This window comes from Odontesthes bonariensis, chromosome 16 (genome assembly GCF_027942865.1).
Source record: "Odontesthes bonariensis isolate fOdoBon6 chromosome 16, fOdoBon6.hap1, whole genome shotgun sequence".
Classification (NCBI taxonomy): domain Eukaryota; kingdom Metazoa; phylum Chordata; class Actinopteri; order Atheriniformes; family Atherinopsidae; genus Odontesthes; species Odontesthes bonariensis.
The window spans coordinates 5573468-5597193 of record NC_134521.1 but is presented as its reverse complement, the minus strand read 5'-3'; the positions used below and the strand labels follow the sequence as shown (position 1 = coordinate 5597193).

General features: G+C 39.4%; 2 protein-coding genes across 2 annotated transcripts; both read left to right on the top strand.

Annotated features, from left to right (window-relative positions):
• Window positions 1-7190: 7190 nt before the first annotated feature.
• Window positions 7191-10629, top strand: LOC142401905 (olfactory receptor 52E8-like). The gene is made up of 3 exons (XM_075487360.1): window positions 7191-7212; window positions 9373-9401; window positions 9685-10629. The coding sequence occupies exons 1-3, from the start codon at window positions 7191-7193 to the stop codon at window positions 10627-10629; spliced, it is 996 nt and encodes a 331-aa protein (XP_075343475.1).
• An 8581-nt stretch (window positions 10630-19210) lies between these two features.
• Window positions 19211-22228, top strand: coa4 (cytochrome c oxidase assembly factor 4 homolog). Its single transcript, XM_075487107.1, has 2 exons — window positions 19211-19336; window positions 21477-22228. Exon 2 carries the CDS (start codon window positions 21529-21531, stop codon window positions 21778-21780), a length of 252 nt encoding a protein of 83 aa, XP_075343222.1. The 5' UTR covers window positions 19211-19336; window positions 21477-21528; the 3' UTR covers window positions 21781-22228.
• Window positions 22229-23726: the final 1498 nt, after the last annotated feature.

Here is a 23726-nt window from a genome sequence, read left to right as displayed (position 1 = left end):
GTGTGGACTGTGTAAAGCATTGATGAAACATTGCAGCATAGTTGTAGTAAACGCTACAACACCACAGCACAGACACAGACAACAAGCCAAACAGAGGTGTGAAAAATCAAAGAAAATTTCAGCAGACCACAAAAAAGTTTAACTGACACAGTTAAGTTGTTTTTTAACATTGGTTATGTTAGCTAGCTACTTATTCCATGCTGGGAATATGCGGAGTAGAGAGAACTATAAATAATGAAAATCAACTAAAACATTTGTCGTTTCGTTGAGGCTCTCATCGAACATAATAACGAACGGTGATTTGTTTACCTTGGACACCAGTTCCTCTTTAATATACACAGCTAAACCAAACTTGGCTATGTACGCCGTTTTGTCGGGACCACAAGTAATTGTGGCAGAGATGTCGGAATCGGGGAACATGCATTTAAACAACTCTGAAATACCCTCGTTTCCATTATATGAATGCTTTCATGGTTGGTGTGGACCCAAAAGCTGTTCGCAGATCTACTCTAGTTGCGGTGACGGTCGTAACTGGAGGGGCTGTACTAGCAGTTGGCTGGTTAACGTTATCTGCTAGCTCAGATACATTAATAGCTAACTGGCTAGCGTTGGCCGGTTGAAACACCCCGGCGATGGAAGGAGTTTGATCCTTCGCTTTGATATTATTCATGTGCTTGGAGGACTTGGCGTGAGACTCTAAAAACCTTCAAGCCCATAGTACCAAGCTGAATCCTTTTTTTGCACACTGTGCAAAAAGCCTCGTATACATTATTGTCCACTGGTTTTAACCAGTGACAAAATGATGTTTTCTCGCGCCACGCTTCATTAAATTTACATTTCCCCATAATCCCAGCAAGAAATGGGAAGCAAGGAAACGCAAACAAATGTTAAAAAACAACATAACGGCGTAAGTTAAACTTTCTTGTTTTCTGCTGAGATTTGCCTTGATTTTTCACGCTTCTGCTTGGCTTGTTGCTGTGGTCTGTGTCAGAGCTGTAGTAATGTGATCGGACCCGGGGCGGAGCGGTAGGGGCAGCGTTGCGTTCTCAATGATTGGTTCCGCCACTCTTCATTTAGGCTACGTTATTTAGGCTTTTCAAAATAATAGTAGCCTGGTTGACAAATGAAACATTTGAGAAGAATGTGATACGGAGAAGTTACTGCACAAACTTTAAGACCCAGATTTCAAAATTCAAGACTTTTTCAAGTCTTTTTAAGGTATTATTTCCAAATTCATAAATTCAATGCTTTTAAGACTTTTTAAGACCCCGCGAGAACCCTGAAATACTTGTTTCAGATTCCATCGATACAGATCTTCCCTATATAGGCAGTGGCCTGGAGCACAATTTAATGGAAGGTGCTGCTATAACAAATGTAAATGTATTTTATTTATACAGCCCTTTACAGACAATCCTTATGATGTACCAAAGTGCTTTACAGCAGGTAATAAATAAAGAGAAGAATAAGTAAAAACAAATAAAAACAATAAACAGTGAAAGCAATAAAATACAAGAAAATCAAATAAGATAAAATAAGATAAAAGTGTCATCATACTACTGGGTATTAAAAGCAATCCTAAATAAGGAGGTTTTTAGCCTAGATTTGAAGAGGCCCAGGTCAGAAATAAGACGCAGCTGGACGGGGGGCTTATTCCAGAGCCTGGGGGCAGCTTTGGGAAAAGGCTCGCTCACCCCAGGGTTTGTATTCTGACCTGGGCACTTCCAGCAGACACTGATCTGTTGACCTCAGAGCTCTACCAGGACTGTTAAAAGCTCAGATAAATACGATGGGGCGAGGTCGTTAAGAGCTTTAAAAACAAACATTTCAAAAAATTAATTTTTCAATTTGTCTTAAAGTATTGGTGAGATTAAGGCAGATAATGCCTTATTTAGAGGCTGTATTCTGTCCTCTCCCCTTATATGGATCTATGCGGATCTCAAGTGATCTAAATAGCGTCCGAAGGACACCGACTTTCACCAAACTGTTATCGGTGAGTAGATGAACGTATTTTATGCCAGACTTAAAGGATAAGACCGGTTTTTTGACATTGGGCCCTTGATTTCACATTATAACATGATGTTCTACTCACCCCTGCTTGTTGTTGAACATTTGGAGCTGTTCCGAAGATATTCGCGAAGCGTCTGGCTGCTCTCTTGAGATATTCGGCCATGAAACGGTTTCCTATGGGCAAGCTTATACAGGCACAAACTATGCTGTTTATAATTTATTAATTACTCTACACTAGCACTGATAACGTGGAGGTGCGTCGCTTACTTAAAAAAATCCGGGTTACTAATTTTGAATTTTAGCCGAATGAATAAATAGGCAGCAGGTCTGTGGGCTGTCTGTGGCAGTAGCACCACGAGGACGTCAGTAACACCCACTTTACAACAAAAAAATCAAAATTACATTAACCCGGATTTTTTTAAGTAAGCGACGCACCTCCACGTTATCAGTGCTAGTGTACAGTAATTAATAAATTATAAACAGCATAGTTTGTACCTGTATAAGCTTGCCCATAGGAAACCGTTTCATGGCCGAATATCTCAAGAGAGCAGCCAGACGCCTCTCGAATATCTTCGGAACAGCTCCAAATGACCAACAACAAGCAGGGGTGAGTAGAACATCATGTTATAATGTGAAATCAAGGGCCCAATGTCAAAAAACCGGTCTTATCCTTTAAAGGAGCATTAAACATGTGAACAGTGAACGATGGCGACCGAGAGAGAAAGACTGTTGTTGGAGTTGGAGATTGTTGATGTTGAAATGCAAATAATTTTGACCAAATGTTGACCGGCACCAGTGGCGATTCTAGAGTCTGTGGGGGCCCCAAGCAAAAAAATCTTAGGGGGCCCTACCGACCAGTGTTCGTCACCAAAACATCTGACACCAACCAAAAATGTATGAAATAAAACCTCTTTTTATTCCAAACATGAAAAACATTGTTATTTTTAAAATATACATGTAAAGAATAAATAAATAACTAAAAAAGACTACGTTGTCTACGTTGGCACTTGATATTCGCCTGTTGCTATTTATCTACCGGGTGTAGCTGGCCATCCAATAATAACTGTGTTCATTTAAAGATTCTTTGTGACAAGTAAAGCTGTTCATGATATCGATTTCATAAGGATGGTTTTTATTTTCCACTAGCCTTGAATTTCTGGCGAACGTTGCCAACAATCGCAAACACTCTGAGGGGCTAGTTCTCCGCGAACATAGCCTACAGTGGAACTTGACGTGAGTTTGACGAAGTCAACAATGCAATTATGGAATTATAGAATGGCATGTTAACTAGACAATCTTTGACTAAATCATTTAAATTTAACTGTTCAAAGAAAACATGTTCACCACAAATGGTTATATAATTACAAATAAAATGTACACACTAAAATGTGCCATTAGCTATTAATTCTGCTTTTCAAAATTATATTAAGAACAACAATGAACAACAAACAATACAAAAATATAACATATTTAAAGTGACTTGGGTCCCTGTTTAAATAAAATAAAATAAAAATGTTTTTCCTTTGTGCACCTTTGACATGTATAACATACTGTGGATATCCCTCTAATGCAGACCATATAGAATTAATTATAAAATTAACAGCTTTAACAATTTAATAACAAATGCAATGACAAACCTATAAGAGCAGAGGGCCACAGTGAGCAGACACACCAGCTCTTCCTCAGCAACTGCAACGTGTAGGAAAATATGCAAATGAGGTCCAACTCGGACCAAACAGGTAAAAAACGATTTTTTTATAATGACTAAAACACATCAAAACATTAAAGACAACCTGGCGCTACTTTTACTGGACGTTTTCAACTAAACAAACAACTTTTAAACACGCTAGCTTAATTTAAAGCTGCGGTCGGCAACTTTTTTTTAGTCATATTAGCTTGAACTGTCATGGGATTCTGGAAGTAGAATATTAAATAGGCCGTTTAGGAAAAATAACGAAATCTTTAGCTCCCTCTGAAGCCTGTAATCATGCTTACAAAAACCGAGCGCGCCCGGCTGTTTTTAACCAATCAAGTTAGGGTGGAGGAATCCTACCTGTCAATCACAGCTTGTGCACACGCTGCTGAGCGTGAGTCTGCCCCAGCTTGTGTGCGCTCACACTGGTGTGAACTCACGTGCACAACCTCGTCCACAGAGGGGGAGGGGTTTGGGGGGCGATTCGGAGCTTGTTAGAGGTTGGGGGAGGGACCTGAATGTTGTATCAGTTCAAATTTTCCGACTTTAGACTCGTAATTTTGAAAACCTGCCGACGGCAGCTTTAATGACAGAGAGCATCCCAACACAGCTTACCATCACACGCACCTCCCACGTTCTGGGCACAAAGGTGCGATGACGCTGTACATGCGTCATACACCGTGCATTGTCAATTAAGAAAGACCCCCGCTGCAACAAGTAAACCGGAACTATGTACGATGTCAATAAATCAAACAAAAATAAAAAATAAAACAGAAATAAAGACACTAACACATAGTTTTGAGAATGTTCACCTTGCTAATAACAAAATAGACATTTAAATTATAGTCAAAATATTGGCACAGCTACATCAGCCCTCGGGGGCCCCCTAGTCAGTGTTCGAATTATCCACCGGGCTTCGGGGGGGTCGGACTTTTTGCTTTGATCACATCAAAGCACTCGTCTCCGTAAACTCCGTGTTGCCAGATTGGGCTGTTTTGGATGACCGTCTGCGGGTAAAAATGGGTATTGGGCGAGTTTTTCTGTATCTGTATATGGCTCTATGGCCATAGAAATAAATAGAATTCAGTTTAGACTGGTTTAGTCTAGATTTAGTGCCTCCAGGCGGGGTTTGAGCATGTTTGGAAATCATCTGGCAACCCTGCAAAATCCACGCTGCGCAGGTGAATTCAGCTCAAATCTGCACGCAACACTGTCAAGTTCAACCACCTAGCCAAAGTTTGTCTCACACATGTTGCTGCAGCAGGACGTTGCTAACTTTCCAGTTAGCAACAAGCACAGCAGCAGAACCAACACATGCAGAATAATACATAAATATTAAACCTAGCAACGACCCAACTTCAAACAGCTGTATGGCTTATCAAAAGCCCACTAGCAAACTAGCAACTAGCCTACATTATGTAGTGCCCATGAGACTCAATCAAGAAAAAATGTCAATCAGCAAAGTGAACCCAATGACGCATACAGAATCAAGCTGTAAATTATCAGACTACAACTGCCAAATTCAACATAGCTTGTAATGTCCGCTGTAAACAGTGTGCGCTTTTCTTGAGATTGAAAAGTGCTATCAGACAGCCCCGTGGTGCTAGTAGTCATGGTATACTGCTAGCTGCTACATGAAATGGCTTCAAACACAGTCAAAATTATAATTAATCCTATATTTGTCACGGCGGACATATGGTAAGGAATCCCATTTTTCCTACCTCTTTGTGGGCATGCTATCCTTTTTGCCTCCTTGCTCGACACAGCTATCCTTACTTCCTGCTTGGTGGAGTCACACTATCCATTTGCCTTCTTCTAACTTAGTTAAATGATATTATTCCAATTGTGCTTTAAACACATGATAAGCCTTGTACTTTATTTTCTGACATCAAGTATGTTGGTTGGTGTATTCTGGATTAGAGCAGTCTGCCTCTGTCTTTGAACTGAGACTACTTGTGCATGTTCCTAGGCTAACTTTTTTCTCATGGGAGAAAGGGAAGGGCGGCCACCTGTCTTGAGTGTTTGTAAGTTCAGTGCTTTAAAGTTGAAATAATATTAGTCTGATTTGTTAGTTTCATTTAACAAATCACGGGAAACCTCCACCTTGACACCTTAAATCCACGCGCTCGCATCTCAAACATCATTTTAACGGGTATCAACACCCTGTATCTCAGTGCTGCCAATGTTTTGGACTATGTGCGAGCTGCCTGCGAACATGCGAAACGCCCGCTGGTGGTACAGTCCATTGAAGGGGTGTTCCAAAACGCATTTTATTTGGTTATTCATAGTACACATTGAAAAATACTAAGTAACAAGACATTTTCAACACCTGATTTTAATCATAGATACATTTTTTCAGTACCCCCCAAAAGTGTAATTTAGTCCCATTTGGGAGGTATCAAGTCTCAATCGGGGGGGTCACACCCCCCCGGTACCCCCCGTAATTCGAACACTGCCCCTAGTGGCTCGGGGCTCCAAGCAGTTGCCTGCCTTGCCTGTTGACAAGGTGCGCCTCTGCTTACCTTCCCTTCGATCTGGAAAAATTTCAAGCTTTTTGGGTTGGATTGAAAGACTAAATTGGTTGAAAGTTGAATTCTGATTGCATTTAAGGAAAGTTAGCTCTTTTAAAAGGCTGATTTTTCTACATTGACATGCAGTGTAATGGTATTTGATGCTTGTAGCATTGTTAAAATTGTATGAATCTAATCTTATATACACAGCCACTTTATTTGTTTTAAAGATTGTGTTTGAGCTATAGTTTTCTAGAATATTCTAGAATAAAACAAGTCGAATTTATCTTGAGAAACACGCCCTTAAAGGTAACTTCATTATCTAAGACATAAAAAAGATGTCAAGATGTAAAAGCCATAAGGCATCCACTTTAGTGAAAGACCAGAAGAAGAAAAGAGGTGAACGGTTAAATATGCTGTAAAAAACAGGCCGTTATCTTACATGTTGCTTTCTACTTTATGTGATTTTTCCCATCTTTTTCATCTGAACAGTGTGTAAATGTTTGTGCTGTTGTTGACATCCTATACATCTAATCAAATCGCTCAACATTTTACAAATTTGTACTAATTACAAAATTTGATTAATTATTGAATGATGAAGGGCAACTCTCATCATCATCAGCTTGGTTTTGCAATATTTCTGGTTTCTCTGCTTTTGCTACACTTTATTCAGATACCGGGCTATACTTTAAATGATGATTTTCTTTTTTTTTTTCTCTTCAATGTGTAATTTTTTAAGAAAGTTCTCAGTTAACGAGTTTCCCCCCCAGCCCTGGTTCCCTTTGCTGCGTGTTGTTTCTTTCTGCCCCTTCATGCAGTATGTGGTTGGACAGCAAACGTGAAGCATGGGAAGCGAGAAGAGAAGGTAAGGTGCACAGGAAAAACTCTCAGGGGCTCAGAAGGGCAGCTAGAAGTTACCAGAATGGTTACAATCCGGCCAGGAATGACAGGAAACCACCTCCTATTGTACTGCTGGGATGATGAGGCTGATGTACTGCACCTGTGAGGAATCAAGCACCTGGGGCTTGATAAAGTCAGCCCAGCACACCCGCCACCTCTGGTGGAGAGACTTGGTCAAAACCCCAATCCCTGATAGATCTGTACTCTTCTGCTGAAGGAAGTAAAGTCCACTGCTAAAGACTCGTTCCAATCCAATCCAATCCAATCCAATTTTATTTATAAAGCACTTTACAACAACATCAGTTGACCAAAGTGCTGTACAAAAAGAAAATAAAAATAAAAACAAAGAAAATTTAAAAGAATAAAATACAAGAATAAATTAAAAGGCACAAAACAGCAATATAATTTAAAACAATAATAATACTAATACTAAAAATAGCAATTTCACATTTCAACATCTCACATCGTGTCAAAAGCCAGGGAGAAGAGATGCGTTTTAAGCTGAGATTTAAAAACAGACAGAGAGGAAGCCTGTCTGACGTGGAGAGGCAGATTGTTCCACAGGTTAGGAGCCGCCACAGCAAAGGCACGGTCACCTCTGAGCTTGCGCTTTGTTTTTGGTACACTCAGGAGCAGCTGATCAGCTGACCTGAGAGAGCGGGAGGGTTTATAGGGCTGTAGCAGCTCAGAGAGGTAGGCTGGTGCGAGACCATTGAGGGATTTAAAAGTAAATAAAAGAATTTTAAAACTGATCCTAAAATGTACGGGCAGCCAGTGAAGTGAAGATAAAATGGGGGAAATATGCTCATATTTACGTTTGCCAGTTAAAAGACGTGCGGCAGCATTTTGCACCATCTGAAGACGGGCGATGGAGGACCCACTAACCCCCACATAAAGAGCATTACAGTAATCCAGCCTAGTGGTTACAAATGCGTGGATTACTGTTTCAAAGTGTTGCTTGGAGAGAAAGGGTTTTATTTTGGCAAGCTGCCTCAAGTGGAAGAAACTCGACTTAACGACCGAATTTACCTGACTGTCGAGCTTGAGATCAGTATCCACTTTCACCCCAAAGTTAGTGACAGTTGGCTTAATGAACTGGGACAAGGAGCCCAGATCTACAAAGGGGGCCCCAGTAGTGCCACCAAAAACCATCACCTCTGTCTTCTTCTCATTAAAATTTAAAAAGTTTATACTCATCCAGGCCTTTATGTCGTCCAGACACCTGAGTAGTGGTTTGACAGAATAAGCGTCTTTCTTTTTCAGTGGGACATAGATCTGGCTGTCATCCGCATAACAGTGGAAGGACATACCATGCTTTCTTAGTATGGAACCAAGTGGTAGCGGGTAAAGAGAGAAGAGAAGAGGGCCTGAAACTGAGCCCTGGGGGACCCCACATGAGAGATTAGCAGAGGAGGACACAGAGTCACCAATGCTGACACAGAATGTTCACTCAGCCAAGTATGACCTGAACCACTCCAGTGCTACACCACTGATGCCCACCCACTGTTTCAAACGGGAAACTAAAAGTTCATGGTCCACTGTGTCAAACGCAGCAGTTAAATCTAAAAGCACCAGAATAACACAGTCACCAGAGTCAGTAGCTAAAAAGATATCATTAAAAACTCTTAAAAGAGCTGATTCTGAGCTGTGCAAGGTTTTAAAACCAGATTGGAAGAAAAACCATTAATTGGTTGCAAACTATCTTCGAGGATTTTTGCAATAAAACTAAATTAAACTCGTTGTTGTGTGAAGTGATTTCTACTCACATCCGTCCAAGTAGCAGCTAATGTCATTAGGTCACCATAGGAGGTTGCAACATGACAATATACTTGCTCACTTGCAAGTAGAGTTTTTTTTTCTTTCTTCAGAATTTCATGTTTCCACATTCAGCCCCCCCCCCCCCCCGCCAAAAAAGTCAATCAGAATTGTTTTTGTTTAATTTAAAATCATCATTTTTGCAATAACATTTTTAGGGTAGATTTTAGATAGATTTTAAAATCTTAGGAGAAAAGTTCAGAGGTGATGGCACCTCTTACAATTTCTATAAAGACAGTCCAAATCATATAGAAAAAAGGCACCTGTGGAAGGAATTAAGAGATCATAAGACATCTTCCCTTTTATTGTATTAACCACTGTTAAAATGATACATTACAGGGACAGGTCAGGTTTTTTTTGTGTGATTTGCTTATGATTAGTTACGTGCAGTAAGCAGTGGTCAGCGTGGCTATTCTCTTCCTACCAGTGGTGGTCACTAACTTACAGTAGCTGCAATGACCTCCTCCATCCTAATGCCAGAAGCATTCATTCCTCTTTGACACACACAACGTACCAGCTTTCTCAGAGACCTGAGAAGTTAACTTCCAACTAATTAGATATGTACACATTAAAGTATGTCGATATCTCGCGAGAGACCATGCGACACGGCTACCAACACCTTACTCACAGTGCACGTGATACAGACTATAAATCACAACCCATTTTCGTGCTCTGCACTTTAGATGTTTGGTGCTTTTTTCAGGGGAAGAGATACAGTATTTTGCAATGGATCTTGATGTAAAAATAACTTTTGAATTTAATACCACATTTGTTCGTCCTGCAAAATTCTATCTGAGTGGCTTTTCCAACATCTCTCATGTTACGTATTACTATGTTTTCTTGTGTTTTGTGTACATCATAACTATTCTTGGAAATGTTTTTCTCCTCTTAATTATCCTCCTGGTAAAAACTCTTCATACCCCCAAATACATGATTGTGTTCAACCTTGCTTTGATAGATCTGTGTGGCAGCACTGCTCTCATCCCAAAGCTCTTAGACACATTTTTGTTTAACAGGAGATATATTGTCTACGGGGCTTGCTTAAGTTACATGTTCTTTGTTTTATACTTTGCAAGTTTACAGTCATGGACTCTTGTCACTATGGCATATGACAGACTTATAGCAATATGCTGCCCTTTAAGGTACCACAGTATTGTGACTAAAAATGCCATTGTTGCAATGCTGTTGTTTGCATGGTTGTTTTTGCTGAGTCTGATAGCATTTACAGTTGGACTTATTGATCGCCTTTCTTTCTGTGGATCTTTGGTGGTGCAAAGCTTTTACTGTGATCACGCACCAGTATATCGTCTAGCCTGTAATGACAGCTCACTTAATAATATCATGGCATATGTTGCTTTAATCGCAATTATCTGCATTCCTCTTATACTGATATTTCTCACTTATGTGTGCATTTTCATAGCACTAAGCAGGATTGCATCAAAAGAAGAACGACTGAGAGCACTGAAAACTTGCACTTCTCACCTGATTCTTGTAATTATTTTCTTTCTACCATTGGTGGCCACCAACATAGCAGCAGTCGCGTCCTACATCCATCCAAATACTAGAATCATTAATTCCTCTTTGACACACACCATACCAGGTTTGCTCAATCCAATTGTGTACTCTTTAAAGACAAGAGAAGTGTTGAATGCTATAAAGACGTTTTTCAAAAGAAATAGGCACATTTTAGCTGCAAAACTGTGAACTTTTTATGGCATGACAATACGGTGGTGCTTCTGGTGCAAAAGTTGAATTCTGATTGCATTTAAGGAAAGTTAGCTCTTTTAAAAGGCTGATTTTTCTACATTGACATGCAGTGTAATGGTGTTTGATGCTTGTAGCATTGTTAAAATTGTATGAATCTAATCTTACACAGCCACTTTATTTGTTTTAAAGATTGTGTTTGAGCTATAGTTTTCTAGAATATTCTAGAATAAAACAAGTCGAATTTATCTTGAGAAACACGCCCTTAAAGGTAACTTCATTATCTAAGACATAAAAAAGATGTCAAGATGTAAAAGCCATAAGGCATCCACTTTAGTGAAAGACCAGAAGAAGAAAAGAGGTGAACGGTTAAATATGCTGTAAAAAACAGGCCGTTATCTTACATGTTGCTTTCTACTTTATGTGATTTTTCCCATCTTTTTCATCTGAACAGTGTGTAAATGTTTGTGCTGTTGTTGACATCCTATACATCTAATCAAATCGCTCAACATTTTACAAATTTGTACTAATTACAAAATTTGATTAATTATTGAATGATGAAGGGCAACTCTCATCATCATCAGCTTGGTTTTGCAATATTTCTGGTTTCTCTCCTTTTGCTACACTTTATTCAGATACCGGGCTATACTTTAAATGATGATTTTCTTTTTTTTTTTTCTCTTCAATGTGTAATTTTTTAAGAAGGTTCACAGTTAACGAGTTTCCCCCCCAGCCCTGGTTCCCTTTGCTGCGTGTTGTTTCTTTCTGCCCCTTCATGCAGTATGTGGTTGGACAGCAAACGTGAAGCATGGGAAACGAGAAGGTAAGGTGCACAGGAAAACCTCTCAGGCGCTCAGAAGGGCAGCTAGAAGTTACCAGAATGGTTACAATCCAGCCAGGAATGACAGGAAACCACCTCCTATTGTACTGCTGGGATGATGAGGCTGATGTACTGCACCTGTGAGGAATCAAGCACCTGGGGCTTGATAAAGTCAGCCCAGCACACCCGCCACCTCTGGTGGAGAGACTTGGTCAAAACCCCAATCCCTGACAGATCTGTACTCTTCTGCTGAAGGAAGTAAAGTCCACTGCTAAAGACTCGTTGTTGTGTGAAGTGATTTCTACTCACATCCGTCCAAGTAGCAGCTAATGTCATTAGGTCACCATAGGAGGTTGCAACAGGACAATATACTTGCTCACTTGCAAGTAGAGTTTTTTTTTTTCTTTCTTCAGAATTTCATGTTTCCACATTCAGCCCCCCCCCCCCCCCGCCAAAAAAGTCAATCAGAATTGTTTTTGTTTAATTTAAAATCATCATTTTTGCAATAACATTTTTAGGGTAGATTTTAGATAGATTTTAAAATCTTAGGAGAAAAGTTCAGAGGTGATGGCACCTCTTACAATTTCTATAATGAAAGTCCAAATCATATAGAAAAAAGGCACCTGTGGAAGGAATTAAGAGATCATAAGACATCTTCCCTTTTATTGTATTAACCACTGTTAAAATTATACATTACAGGGACAGGTCAGGTTTTTTTGTGTGATTTGCTTATGATTAGTTACGTGCAGTTAGCAGTGGTCAGCGTGGCTATTCTCTTCCTACCAGTGGTGGTCACTAACTTACAGTAGCTGCAATGACCTCCTCCATCCTAATGCCAGAAGCATTCATTCCTCTTTGACACACACAACGTACCAGCTTTCTCAGAGACCTGAGAAGTTAACTTCCAACTAATTAGATATGTACACATTAAAGTATGTCGATATCTCGCGAGAGACCATGCGACACAGCTACCAACACCTTACTCACAGTGAACGTGATACAGACTAAATCACAACCCATTTTCGTGCTCTGCACTTTAGATGTTTGGTGCTTTTTTCAGGGGAAGAGATATTTTGCAATGGATCTTGATGTAAAAATAACTTTTGAATTTAATACCACATTTGTTCGTCCTGCAAAATTCTATCTGAGTGGCTTTTCCAACATCTCTCATGTTACGTATTACTATGTTTTCTTGTTTTTTGTGTACATCATAACTATTCTTGGAAATGTTTTTCTCCTTTTAAAGCTGCCGTCGGCAACTTTTTTTTTAGTCATATTAGCTTGAACTGTCATGGGATTCTGGAAGTAGAATATTAAATAGGCTGTTTAGGAAAAATCTATTATCTGAGCAGAACAGTCACCAACCACATCTTCCATGCTGAGCGTGAGTCTGCCCCCAGCTTGTGTGCGCGCACACTGGTGTGAACTCACGTGCACAACCTTGTCCACAGAGGGGGAGGGACCTGAAAGTTGTATCAGTTTGAATTTTCCGACTTTAGACTCGGAATTTTGAAAACCTCCCGACGGCAGCTTTAAAGTTAATTGTAAGAAGATGATATACTTGGAATTTCTTCATATTTTGCTTCTCAGTCAATTCATAAGTCACAAGTCATACAAAGATTTATTCATTCTTTACTATTATTACTTTTTTTGACAAACATTGGTATAATTAACAAGTTTATGTTTCATACTGAAGTTGTTTGAGATAACTGATTGAAAAGCAATGCATTATAATTCAATGTATTTTTTTCTCTCTTTTTTAAGAAAAGATATTTCACATAGACACAATGCAATTCTGTGGAAATCAGCTGTCTTTCCACAGAACCGATTAAAACAAGTCTGAGCTTCAGAATAAAAGTATTTCACAGTTTCATTGTAATAAGTATTTTCTTATTACAGTTTTTCTCAATTGCTAAAACACAATTTCTGAAACCTTGCTCAATTTTCTGAAAACACTAAACACAAAACCTCAGCTTCAAGCACTATTTACAAAACAGTTTTATTTGTGCTCAAAACCAAACACTGCTCTTACAGTTTTTCCCGATCGTTTTGGCCCATTTTTCCATTCACAGTTTACTTTTTCAAAACAGCTCACACAAAGCCCTTAACAGAAGCTGAAATAACCAAAACACTTTATGATGTTTGCAGAATGACACCACTTTCTCAAAACTTGTCACACATCCATCAAAACCAAACTTTTCCATCAAAACCTACAATTTTTTGCTCAATTGAACATGTATGTTGTCTCATTTATTTAATAATGGATAACAAAATTGAAACTACAGCTATCAATATCAACTTTTGTTCAACACCCTCATAGTATTGACTATTTTACAACTGACAACATACTACAATTTGGGTTTTGTATTGAGCACTCTAACTTAGTTATATAACTTAGAAATATACTGTCACAGAGTATTTACAGTAAAATCAGAAAATGTGTATACAGCAAAATATTGTAGATCTGTTTTTGTATTGCTGAAGTACCTGTCAACACCATTGATTTACATTTGTTCTACTGTGTACAAAATGGCAAGATTCTGACAAGATTCTGACAGAAAAATATTTTTTGCAGTACTTGTCACATGCACATACTGTAAGCAATCAAAATGACAGGGTTCAATATGTAGTACAACAAAGGTCAATTCTCAAAAAAGAAAGTACTGTAAATGAAACACAATGAAATGAAACCCTGTAAATATGAAAAAAAATAAAAATACAGGAAAATTACGCATTGTCGACACGGGCCTGACGATCAGGCCACATGTTCTCATCCACGTCACAGAGTATGTCATCCATTGCAATACATTGAGGGAAAAAAACGTCTTGAATGGCGAATCCACCCCTGGCAGTCTTCTGCGCGGATTGTCAAGCATGCAGCATTCATTGCATCGAGCAATGACATCTGGTCATGAGGCCTATGGTCATATACTTTCCAACGCCAGCAGGAGAAAAACTCCTCGATTGGATTTAGCATGGGAGAGTATGCAGGGAGAAACAATATCATCAGGCGTGGGTGAGCCGTGAACCAGTCATTCACTAACCTTGAATGATGGAAGGCCACATTGTCCCAAATTATGACCAAATGGGACATGTTTGCCCTGAACAGGCCTCTCTCCTGTGGCAGTACCAGCCGCTCATGCAATGCATTGAGGAATGTGATTAGGCGATCACTGTTGTATGGGCCTATAGATGGGATATGGCAAAGGACTCCATTTGTGGAAATAGCAGCGCACATGGTGATGTTTGCTCCCCTCTGTCCAGGCACGGTTACTGTGGCCCTCTGACCAATGATGTTTCGGCCACGTCTCCTTTGGAGAGGTTGAATCCAGCCTCATCGACGTAGATGAAGACATACTGCGTTTCGTCTGCTTCCAGATCCATTACTCTCTACATTCAAAAAGAAATTCAGAGTAAATCATAGAGTAACATATACAGAAGATGCTGTTTTCTACTGTAATTGAATTTTACAGTATGCAGCAAGACAAATCCAAATGCAGTGACAGATCCACACCTTTACATACTGTGCACGTGCTGCCTTGACGCGGTCGCTGTTTCTTTGAAATGGCACCTTATATAGCTGCTTGGTTGCCACCAGATTGCGTTTCAGGATGCGGTCTATTGTTGCCAGACTGACACTGTTTATGTTCATAAAAGTCACCTGGTCAGCTAAGACCGCTGCCTTTATCTTACGCAATCTGATGGCATTGTTAGCAACTACCATGTTCACAATGGCAGCCTCCTGTTCAGCAGAGAAAATTCTTCCCCTGCCACCAGTGTGGGCCAGTGTGTTGATTCTGTGAAAATAGTGCCAATGACTGTAAATACTGTAACTGTACAGTAATCAGAATTCTACTGTATATTTTGAAAGTCAGTTACAGTACTCTATTGGAAATGACTCTAGTAAAACTACAGTAATGCATTGTATTACTGTATGGCAACACTTTACAATAGTACAGAAATGGCTGTTGCCAAGAGTGCAAATACAGTGAAACACAGTACAGTACGTAAATTGACCAGCAAAGTGACTTACCTATTTTCATTGCGGAAAGTACAAACTATTGATGCCACTGTATGCCTGCTCAGGTTTGGCTGCACCCTTAGTCCGGCCTCTCTCATGGAGAGACCATGATTTACAACATGGTCAATGATTGTTGCCCTAATTTCATTGGAACTCCTAACACCAGGGCCACCTCCCCTGGCAGGGGCCTGTCTAGCTCTCCCACGACCTCTTCCTCTTCCTTGTCCTCGTCCACGTCCACGTCCTCCTCGATCCATGCTTGGTGTCAGCTTCAAGCTATTGACCTCTTTGATAGGTTGAGAACTACTTGCTTTGTTTTGCAAAGAGAGTTCACACAGGTGCTGATAATTTTTAGAATTGAGAGAGCAGTTCCAATTGGCTGCTACTAAGTGTCTGCAATGTGTTTCCATGGTAAATCAGTTATGTTTCGTGTCTCTTTGTGAGAAGTGTGTTAACTGTTTTGAAAAGTCTATTAAAAGTCAAAGAAAATTGTGAAAGCAATGAGAAATAGTTCACTGATTCACCAGAGAGGACTCTTGCTGTGCAAAGAAGGTGTGCGCATTAGATAAAGTTGACCCATGATGTGCAAAATGTGTCAAAGCAATCGAGAAAAACTGTAAATCATACACAAAGCAATCAAACTGATATATCCTATCAAGCAGTCAGTAAACAATACACCAAGAAATAAAAAACACATTGTTCAAAACATATAGTTCTCAGGGAGAAGTAGATTTTTAATCTCAAAACAAATTTTATATTTTTCTGTCATTGTTTTTGATGAACGTAAAGTCATGTTCATTGTACTACAGTATACAATATTAAAAATAATACAAAATCAAAAGGAGTAAACATAATCAATGTGCTTCATCCTGTCTTTGGGCTGGGTCAGGCCAGAGCACCTCATCAACATCACAAGCAATCTTTTCCCTCCTGAGACAACAAGGGAAGAAGCCTCTTGTGTGCTGTATCCAGCCCTGACATGGTTCCTCACCTATATCACCACAGGCTAAATCGCTTGCAGTAGATTTACTCTGGTGTAGGGTTGTATATATATACATATATACATTTACTCTGGTAAATATATATATATCAAGTATACAGACCATTTACTCTGGTCTGTATACTTGTTTCATTCGCACCCTGTTACGCTGGAGGACACGGTCAATTGTGGAAATGCTCACACTGTTGATTCCCTGGAAGTTTGTGTTGTCTTCTATCACTCATTCCTGGATTTCTCTGAGTCATATTAGATTGTTTTGAAGGACCAAGCCAACTATAATTTCCTCTTGTTCACGAGTGAGTATAGCTCTCCTTCCACCTGCATGTGGCAGCCTTGCAATTCTACAAAAATAGATGTGCAGTTACAAAACATGTTCATGCAATACAATACATACAGTGATTAACTTTATGTCTATTGAAACAGCTGCATGTAGTGTAGTACAGTAAATTTGCAATTACAAAAATACAGTAGTATACTGTACCTGTTCCGGTCTCTGAATGTCCTTACTATGGTGGACACTGAAAATCTGCTTAAATTGGGTTGCACTCTAAGTCCTGCTTCCCTCATCGTCAGACCATGGAAAAGAACATGGTCAATTATTGTTGCACGAATTTCATCCGATATTTCCACTCTTTGTTTTCCTCTTCCTCTTTCTTGCCCTCCTCCTCTTCCTCCTCGTTGCCCACCTCGCATACACACTTGTCCTCGTCCTCTCACATTGTTTCGTCTCTCCATTCTAAGACTTTCTCCTTCCCACCTTCAATAGCCTGTTTGCTCTCTGACCTGGCTTATATTGGTTGTGTCACATCATTTGAAACAAGTGAAATCAGTTTTGAGTGGTTGTGTTTAATGAATGACATGTGTTCTCTATTTGCATTTGAATGTTGCCACTTGTGTTTACCAGTATGGATGAAATGTGCATTAAAGTGCAGAATGTGTTTTGAGAATGAGAATGTGTTTAGAGTTCTGATAAAAAGTGTAAATGAGATCTGCAAATTGTGTTTTACCATGTGAAATGGTTTAAGGTATTGACAACAGACTGCACAATTAGCTAAATGAGTTCAGGCAACTGTGAACTTTGTTCAGCCAGTGGCTTTTAGTGTTTTAGCAATTGAGAAAAACTGTAAAGTACTTTGTGGACAATTTGATGCTCACAGGAAAGAGTCATAAATGTGTGCTTGTGTTTGGCTCGGATCATGAAAGTAATCTTTTTCCACAAACAAATAAGAAAAAAGGCCATGTTTACTGCTGTGTACCATTGATTCTTCTTTTAAAAAACAGTCTGGAAAAGTCTCTGTTGTTGGACATTTAGTAGGAGAAGAATGTTGCCCTATTGTTGTCTGAAACAGGATTCAAGCTGCTTAACAGTACTGGTACTTCTTTACAATGTTATGGATTCCATGCACCAAATGTATTCAGTTGCTGAAAGTTCTGGACTATGGCTGTTAGCCATGTCCTTAATTACCCTATTAGTTGAAATGTTTTTAACCTAGCTAGGATCACTTAAATTCCCAGCAATTTGTAGCCCCCTGCCCAATGTTTTTAATGATCTCCCTCTAAATGCTGTTTTTATTTCGTTTTGCATTTAAAGGACTCACTACTTTTATTTGTGTATTTTATTTGCATTTTACTGTCCCTGCTTTTGATCTTAATATTTGTCTTTTATCCCACTGTAGCACTTTGAGATTTTGTTGTAAATGTAAAGTGCGTTATAAATAAAATTTATTATTATTATTATTTTCATAATATTTGAAGGTGTGTTGCTGCCATTAATTCTAGATTGGTTAATGTTTTGCTTAGAATGTGTCAAATGTCTCACCATCAATATTTGACATATTGTAATAGCTCTATTATGAATAGAAATTTACTTTGATATAGATTTGTAAATCACTGCATTCTGTTTGTTTATTTTCACACAGAATCCCAACATTTTGAAATTTGATATGTACATGCTTTGCTTTATCTAGTGTTTTTTTTTTCCTATTAAAAACAATATCTCCACAGAATGGGAAAAGTTCCGATGAGGTGTTAAACATCAATCCTGTGACATTTAGGAATTGAACAGAATCACTCAAATGCATTAACATTTTTGGAGTTGTTTACAGATGTTGAATAGCTTGAGCTCGTCATCTGTTGTAGTGCATTGAGGGAGCATCTGGGCACAGACTTCCCAGCATGCATTGTGACATCATGTTTGTGAAGTTGTGTTCTAGTGATTCTAATTTAATTAAGTGTTATTCTTTGTACAGCAATCAGTGTTTTGCTGTTTCTTAACTGTTTTGTTAGATTACTATGACATTTATGACGGCTAATTTACACCATCAGTAAAAGTGTTCAGGTGGTAATTGACAATCCAATCTTGTCATGCATATGTTTATTATCTTTGATTGGATAGAAGACATTGCAAAAATTAGAAATTAGCTAAGGTTATCATGACTTAGTCCCCATATAATAGAATGGCATAACTATACAGAGTTGTGTTTATTCTAAGGAAATATGACCTTACACCATTACTTATTTATTAGAAGTTCACTTTTAAATTAAATATAATGTCAAACAGTCTATCAGTACAACAAGTTCGTTTGATTTTGTATTTGTTCATCCAGGTAGTCATGGGTAGCCATTCTATCTGCAATTCATTGAAGGAAGTTAGAGGTGTTTTTGTCTCCTTTTTTTCTTGGCAGCGGAACCTTTATTCGCCTCATCGGAATTATTTTACGGTTACACGTATGTCCTTTGCTCAAAAGTGTCCCCCGTGCAATGCCAACCATGTCTGAATGGTTAGTTACGAAAAGCCCAGTTATGGATGTTTTGAAAAGCTAATTTCAGTCCCACGACAAGCAGATTTCCCAGAAACAGTAAACAGGTAAAAAAAATAATAATAATAAGATTAATGTGGAAGTTTATCTTTATTAGCTTCATTCACCGCCATATTTGCTGATTCGGGTAACATTAGGTAACATAACAGTTCGGACTTGTCTCTGAATCGAAAGGAGCTAATTGACCACGATAACCTTACACAGACGAGCTGTCTTTTGAAACTATAACCAGCAGAAGTTCTGAATTTTAAAGCGTACTCAAGTAAACGTAAAATGTTTTATGTATGTAGGCTATGCATGTATGTTCGTATGTTATGCTGTGGTTTAATATTGTTTATAACTGCGTGAACCTGACGACGTGGCGCTCATTTTTAACTGTTCAAACTAGGCTTTATTTTTTCTGTTAAAAATTATGAACAGTTAAATGTAAAATATATGGCTGGCAAAAAAAGTGGCAAATATGTAGAAATACTGAAGTTAAATTTAAACGCATTTCTGTACTGACAGATTCAGCACGGTCCTCAATACCGTGGTGAAGTTGGTTTGATATTGGATATTCGACAGACATTCACAATAAGGAAATAAGTTGTCTTTTTTTCCCAAATACCTCCCAAGCCATGTGACCTAGTGACTCCAAACCAATGCAGAATAGTTCTCCTATGTAGTACCAACCACACACACACCTTTTTTTTTTTACATCAATTGTATGCACACTCTATTTTATGATTTTTTTTTTAAGGAAAAGCCATTATTTCCTACATAAAATAGAGTGTGCATACAATTGATGTAAAAAAAAAAAAAAAAAAAGGTGTGTGGCACACGTTAATATTTCGTTGACCTTATAGATGTCAACCATTGTCAAATTCAATTTAAAGTGATACTCCGGAGTAGATTCAACCTGGGGTCATTTGAACCGTGATATCCAGCCAAGTAGCCCACCCGCAGTTTTTTCGATATTGGCTGAACATCAGCTGAGTTACTGAGTTATCCCGAATAGCTTCGTACAAGGGTTAATGGATCCTGGTCCGTATCTCCAAAATTACCACACTAAAATCACATGCCATGACACCAAACTTCTACAGTAGTACAAATATGGCCTGTACTCACAAAACGATGCATTTGGAAGTTTGAAAATAGTCCAGGAGTTTATTATTATCAACACAAGCCTAATAGCTTCTCTGCTGCTAAAGCTGCGTCGACGTCACTTCAGAGAGCTGGGAGCTTCAAAGTAAGATGAGGGTTGATCTACTACTGTAGACAACAAAGTATATGCTATATTCTACATGTTTTTTTAATGAATTTTTATGTTGTAGAGTTGTGAAGTTATTTTATCAATGGAGAAACTGAGCAGCCTTGCTTTGTTGTAATAATAATAATAATAATAATAAACTCCTGGACTATTTTCAAACTTCCAAATGCATCGTTTGGTGAGTACAGACCATATTTGTACTCCTGTAGAAGTTTGGTGTCATGGCATGTGATTTTAGTGTGGTAAGTTTGGAGATACGGACCAGGATCCATTAACCCTTGTACGAAACTATTCGGGATAACTCAGTAACTCAGCTGATGTTCAGCCAATATCGAAAAAACTGCGGGTGGGCTACTTGGCTGGATATCACGGTTCAAATGACCCTAGGGTGAATCTACTCCGGAGTATCACTTTAATACAAATGTGTTGTCTACATAATCAAATGCTTTTATTTCCGCCAGTAAGCTCTCTTTACCATGGATACGAAATGTACATGTACAGAGCCACTACAGGTTTGTAGTAGACACACATACCCATTTATTTTGAAGGAAAAAGTGTGTCCAAGTGCTCAGTTGGTACTGCACATGTATTTATAAAACTCACAAAATTACCACAAATGCCAGTCCAATTGAAATATTGCCTTAAATGGTCTTGAGATGCAGAAAACAGAAAAAAAAGCAGAAAAATACACATGAATGGCATCACCACAATCCATCATGGTTAAAAACACTATTAGGTATTTATAAGAGGATATTTTAAAAACAAGGACTCATCAAAGGTCAACTTAACAGAAAAGTATGTGATATCTATTGAATGGAACAGTATTTTATTGCATACACTTGTACAGTTGGAGATTTAAACATGTCCCACCTAAGAGGTCTGAGCAGTAGTTGTCCCTTTCTGAAACTGTACTATCTCTTGCTTTTTTTTTTAAACAGCGAGTGTTGTTCCCGGTAAACTGCTTGAGTCGGTGCCTCACATATACGCCAGATGGCATCCCCTTCGCCTCATGACCGCAGCAGGAAAGATGACGAGGACGACCCCGTCGAACAGATGATAAATCGCACCGGCTGCGCTGAGCTGCATTATGCCGTGCAGGAGTGCATGGCTGAACACCAGGACTGGCGAGTCTGCCAGAAGCATGTCCAGACTTTCAAAGACTGCATGATGAGTTTCCAAAATGCTCGGAAAGAACAGCTGAAGAAGCAAATGCAAGTCTCGACTGGGTCGGCACCCAGCTGAAGTCCGATCGACTCACACAGTGGGATGTGCTCAGGACCTGACTGACATCCTTTGAGTGCTAGGACTGTACATTCTCATATACTTCCTGATAAAAATAAAGTGTGAGCGGCTACATTACTTGAGCTTTTAAGTGTGTTATGAAGATATGATGAAGTCTCTGTGCCCAGTACATACCTTTCCAGACTTCCGGTCTTTTTTAATGTTGACGGAAAAGTTAAAAAAAATGAAAGAATAGAAATGTCAAATATATTTGAGTAAAATTAAAAATAGATTTGTTTTGGGGTGGTTGGTGGCGTAGTGGGTTGTGCAGGCGCCCTAAGTTCAGAGGCCTTGCTGCTGCCGGTTCGAGTCCAGCATTGGACGGCCCTTTGCTGCATGTCTAACCCCCTCTCTCCGCTTCCTGTTTCTCTTCAACTGTCCTGTCCATTAAAGCCTTAACTTAAAAGAACTTAATAGGATGTATTCCTGAACCTTTCATTTTACATCCTCTATGAAACATCTTGTAAATATGAATATTTGATCATTAATGATTCTACATACATGTTTCTCCATCAGTTTCACATTAACCCTTTGTGCGGTCTTAACATTGTGTTTACTCCCCTTGTCCTACGGGTCAAAAATGAGCCACAACCACAAACACAATTCACCTGTAGACACTTCACAAAACCCATCCCCTTTTTCTCAAAACTCTAAACACATTTTGCCTTGCTAAAACACATTTTGCATATATCTCTGCTCCAATAGGCAATGTGAAGCTCATGTGATGCAAAATGCCACCCACAGTCAGCAAAACTTGAACACAATGAACATACCTGGTGTCATTCAGTAAACACAACAACTCATAATTGAAAACACCTATTGCAAATGATGTATGAATAAACAGATGTATGATGCACCTGGTAACGGCACACTTCTACAGCCTGGAGGAGACACCCAACAACGATGAAATTCGTGCAACAATAATTGACCCTTGTAGTGCTCTCAACACAACGGGTCTACATGTTGTGGTTAATAACTTTTACACAGAATATTGTATGCGGGTGGCTAGGGCGTTGAAGGCGCAGCTGTGCAGCGGCAACGCCGTGGCCGTCGATATCGTGGAGCACGTTGTATTTCTGATGAAGGACAACCGGTCTGCGAGCGTACTGGGCCCCATGATCAAGATGTGGATCAGCACGGCACACAGATCCGCCACGGACTACGTGGCCGCGGCTCAGTACGAGTCGCAGATGGGCTTTGAGAAGATGACGGCTCTCATGAATCTGCTTCGCAACAACGCCGGGTTTTTCAACGTGCATGCTGGTTGTCCCTTTACGTTACCCAAGAACAGCGTGTCGTTAGAAGAGTTGCGAGACACCAGGCTGGCGACCAAAGACGAAAAGATACCACAGGTGCCGCAGAATCCCAATCTGATGCGTGTGAGCACACCCGATCAACTGAAAGACCACTTGTTCCCCCTGTACTGCGAGCACATGCAGCACGTGTTCCTAGACGAAGAGGCGTATAACAAAACCATGTGGTGGAAACATGTACCCGACAGATGGTTGTGTCGTTGATACCGCAAGGTATCTTATAATAATAAAATGTACAAATGAAATCTTGGTCACAGTGGTCTTAAAAGTTTTTTTTATTGTGCAACGTTTAATGTACGACAATTGGTTCTGACTTGAAGCAGTCATAATAACGCCTTGCCAAGCACTCTTGTGTGAATTGAGGAGGGCCTCTCTTGTGAAACAGGGGCAAGCCCGGGTTTCCTAAATGTTTCCCAAAAACTTTATGTAACGCGGTAGCGCACAGACACCTCAAGAAGGGGAAAAAGCGTTTCGTTGCCTCGTGGATGAGGGGCCTGGCGCACGGGAAGATGTGCAGCAGACCGTCGGCCACCTGATATACTATCATGTAGGCTTTCACGCGGTGGGCAAGCCGAGGGTAAGTCATGCTGAACA

Coding starts and splice junctions, on each gene's coding strand:
- coa4 (XM_075487107.1), top strand. CDS start 21,529: ATGGCATCCCCTTCGCCTCATGACCGCAGCAGGAAAGATGACGAGGAC.
- LOC142401905 (XM_075487360.1), top strand. CDS start 7,191: ATGAGGCTGATGTACTGCACCT. Junction 7,213..9,372: donor GAGGCTGATGTACTGCACCT/GTGAGGAATCAA, acceptor ACTAACTTACAG/TAGCTGCAATGACCTCCTCC. Junction 9,402..9,684: donor TGACCTCCTCCATCCTAATG/CCAGAAGCATTC, acceptor ACTTTTGAATTT/AATACCACATTTGTTCGTCC.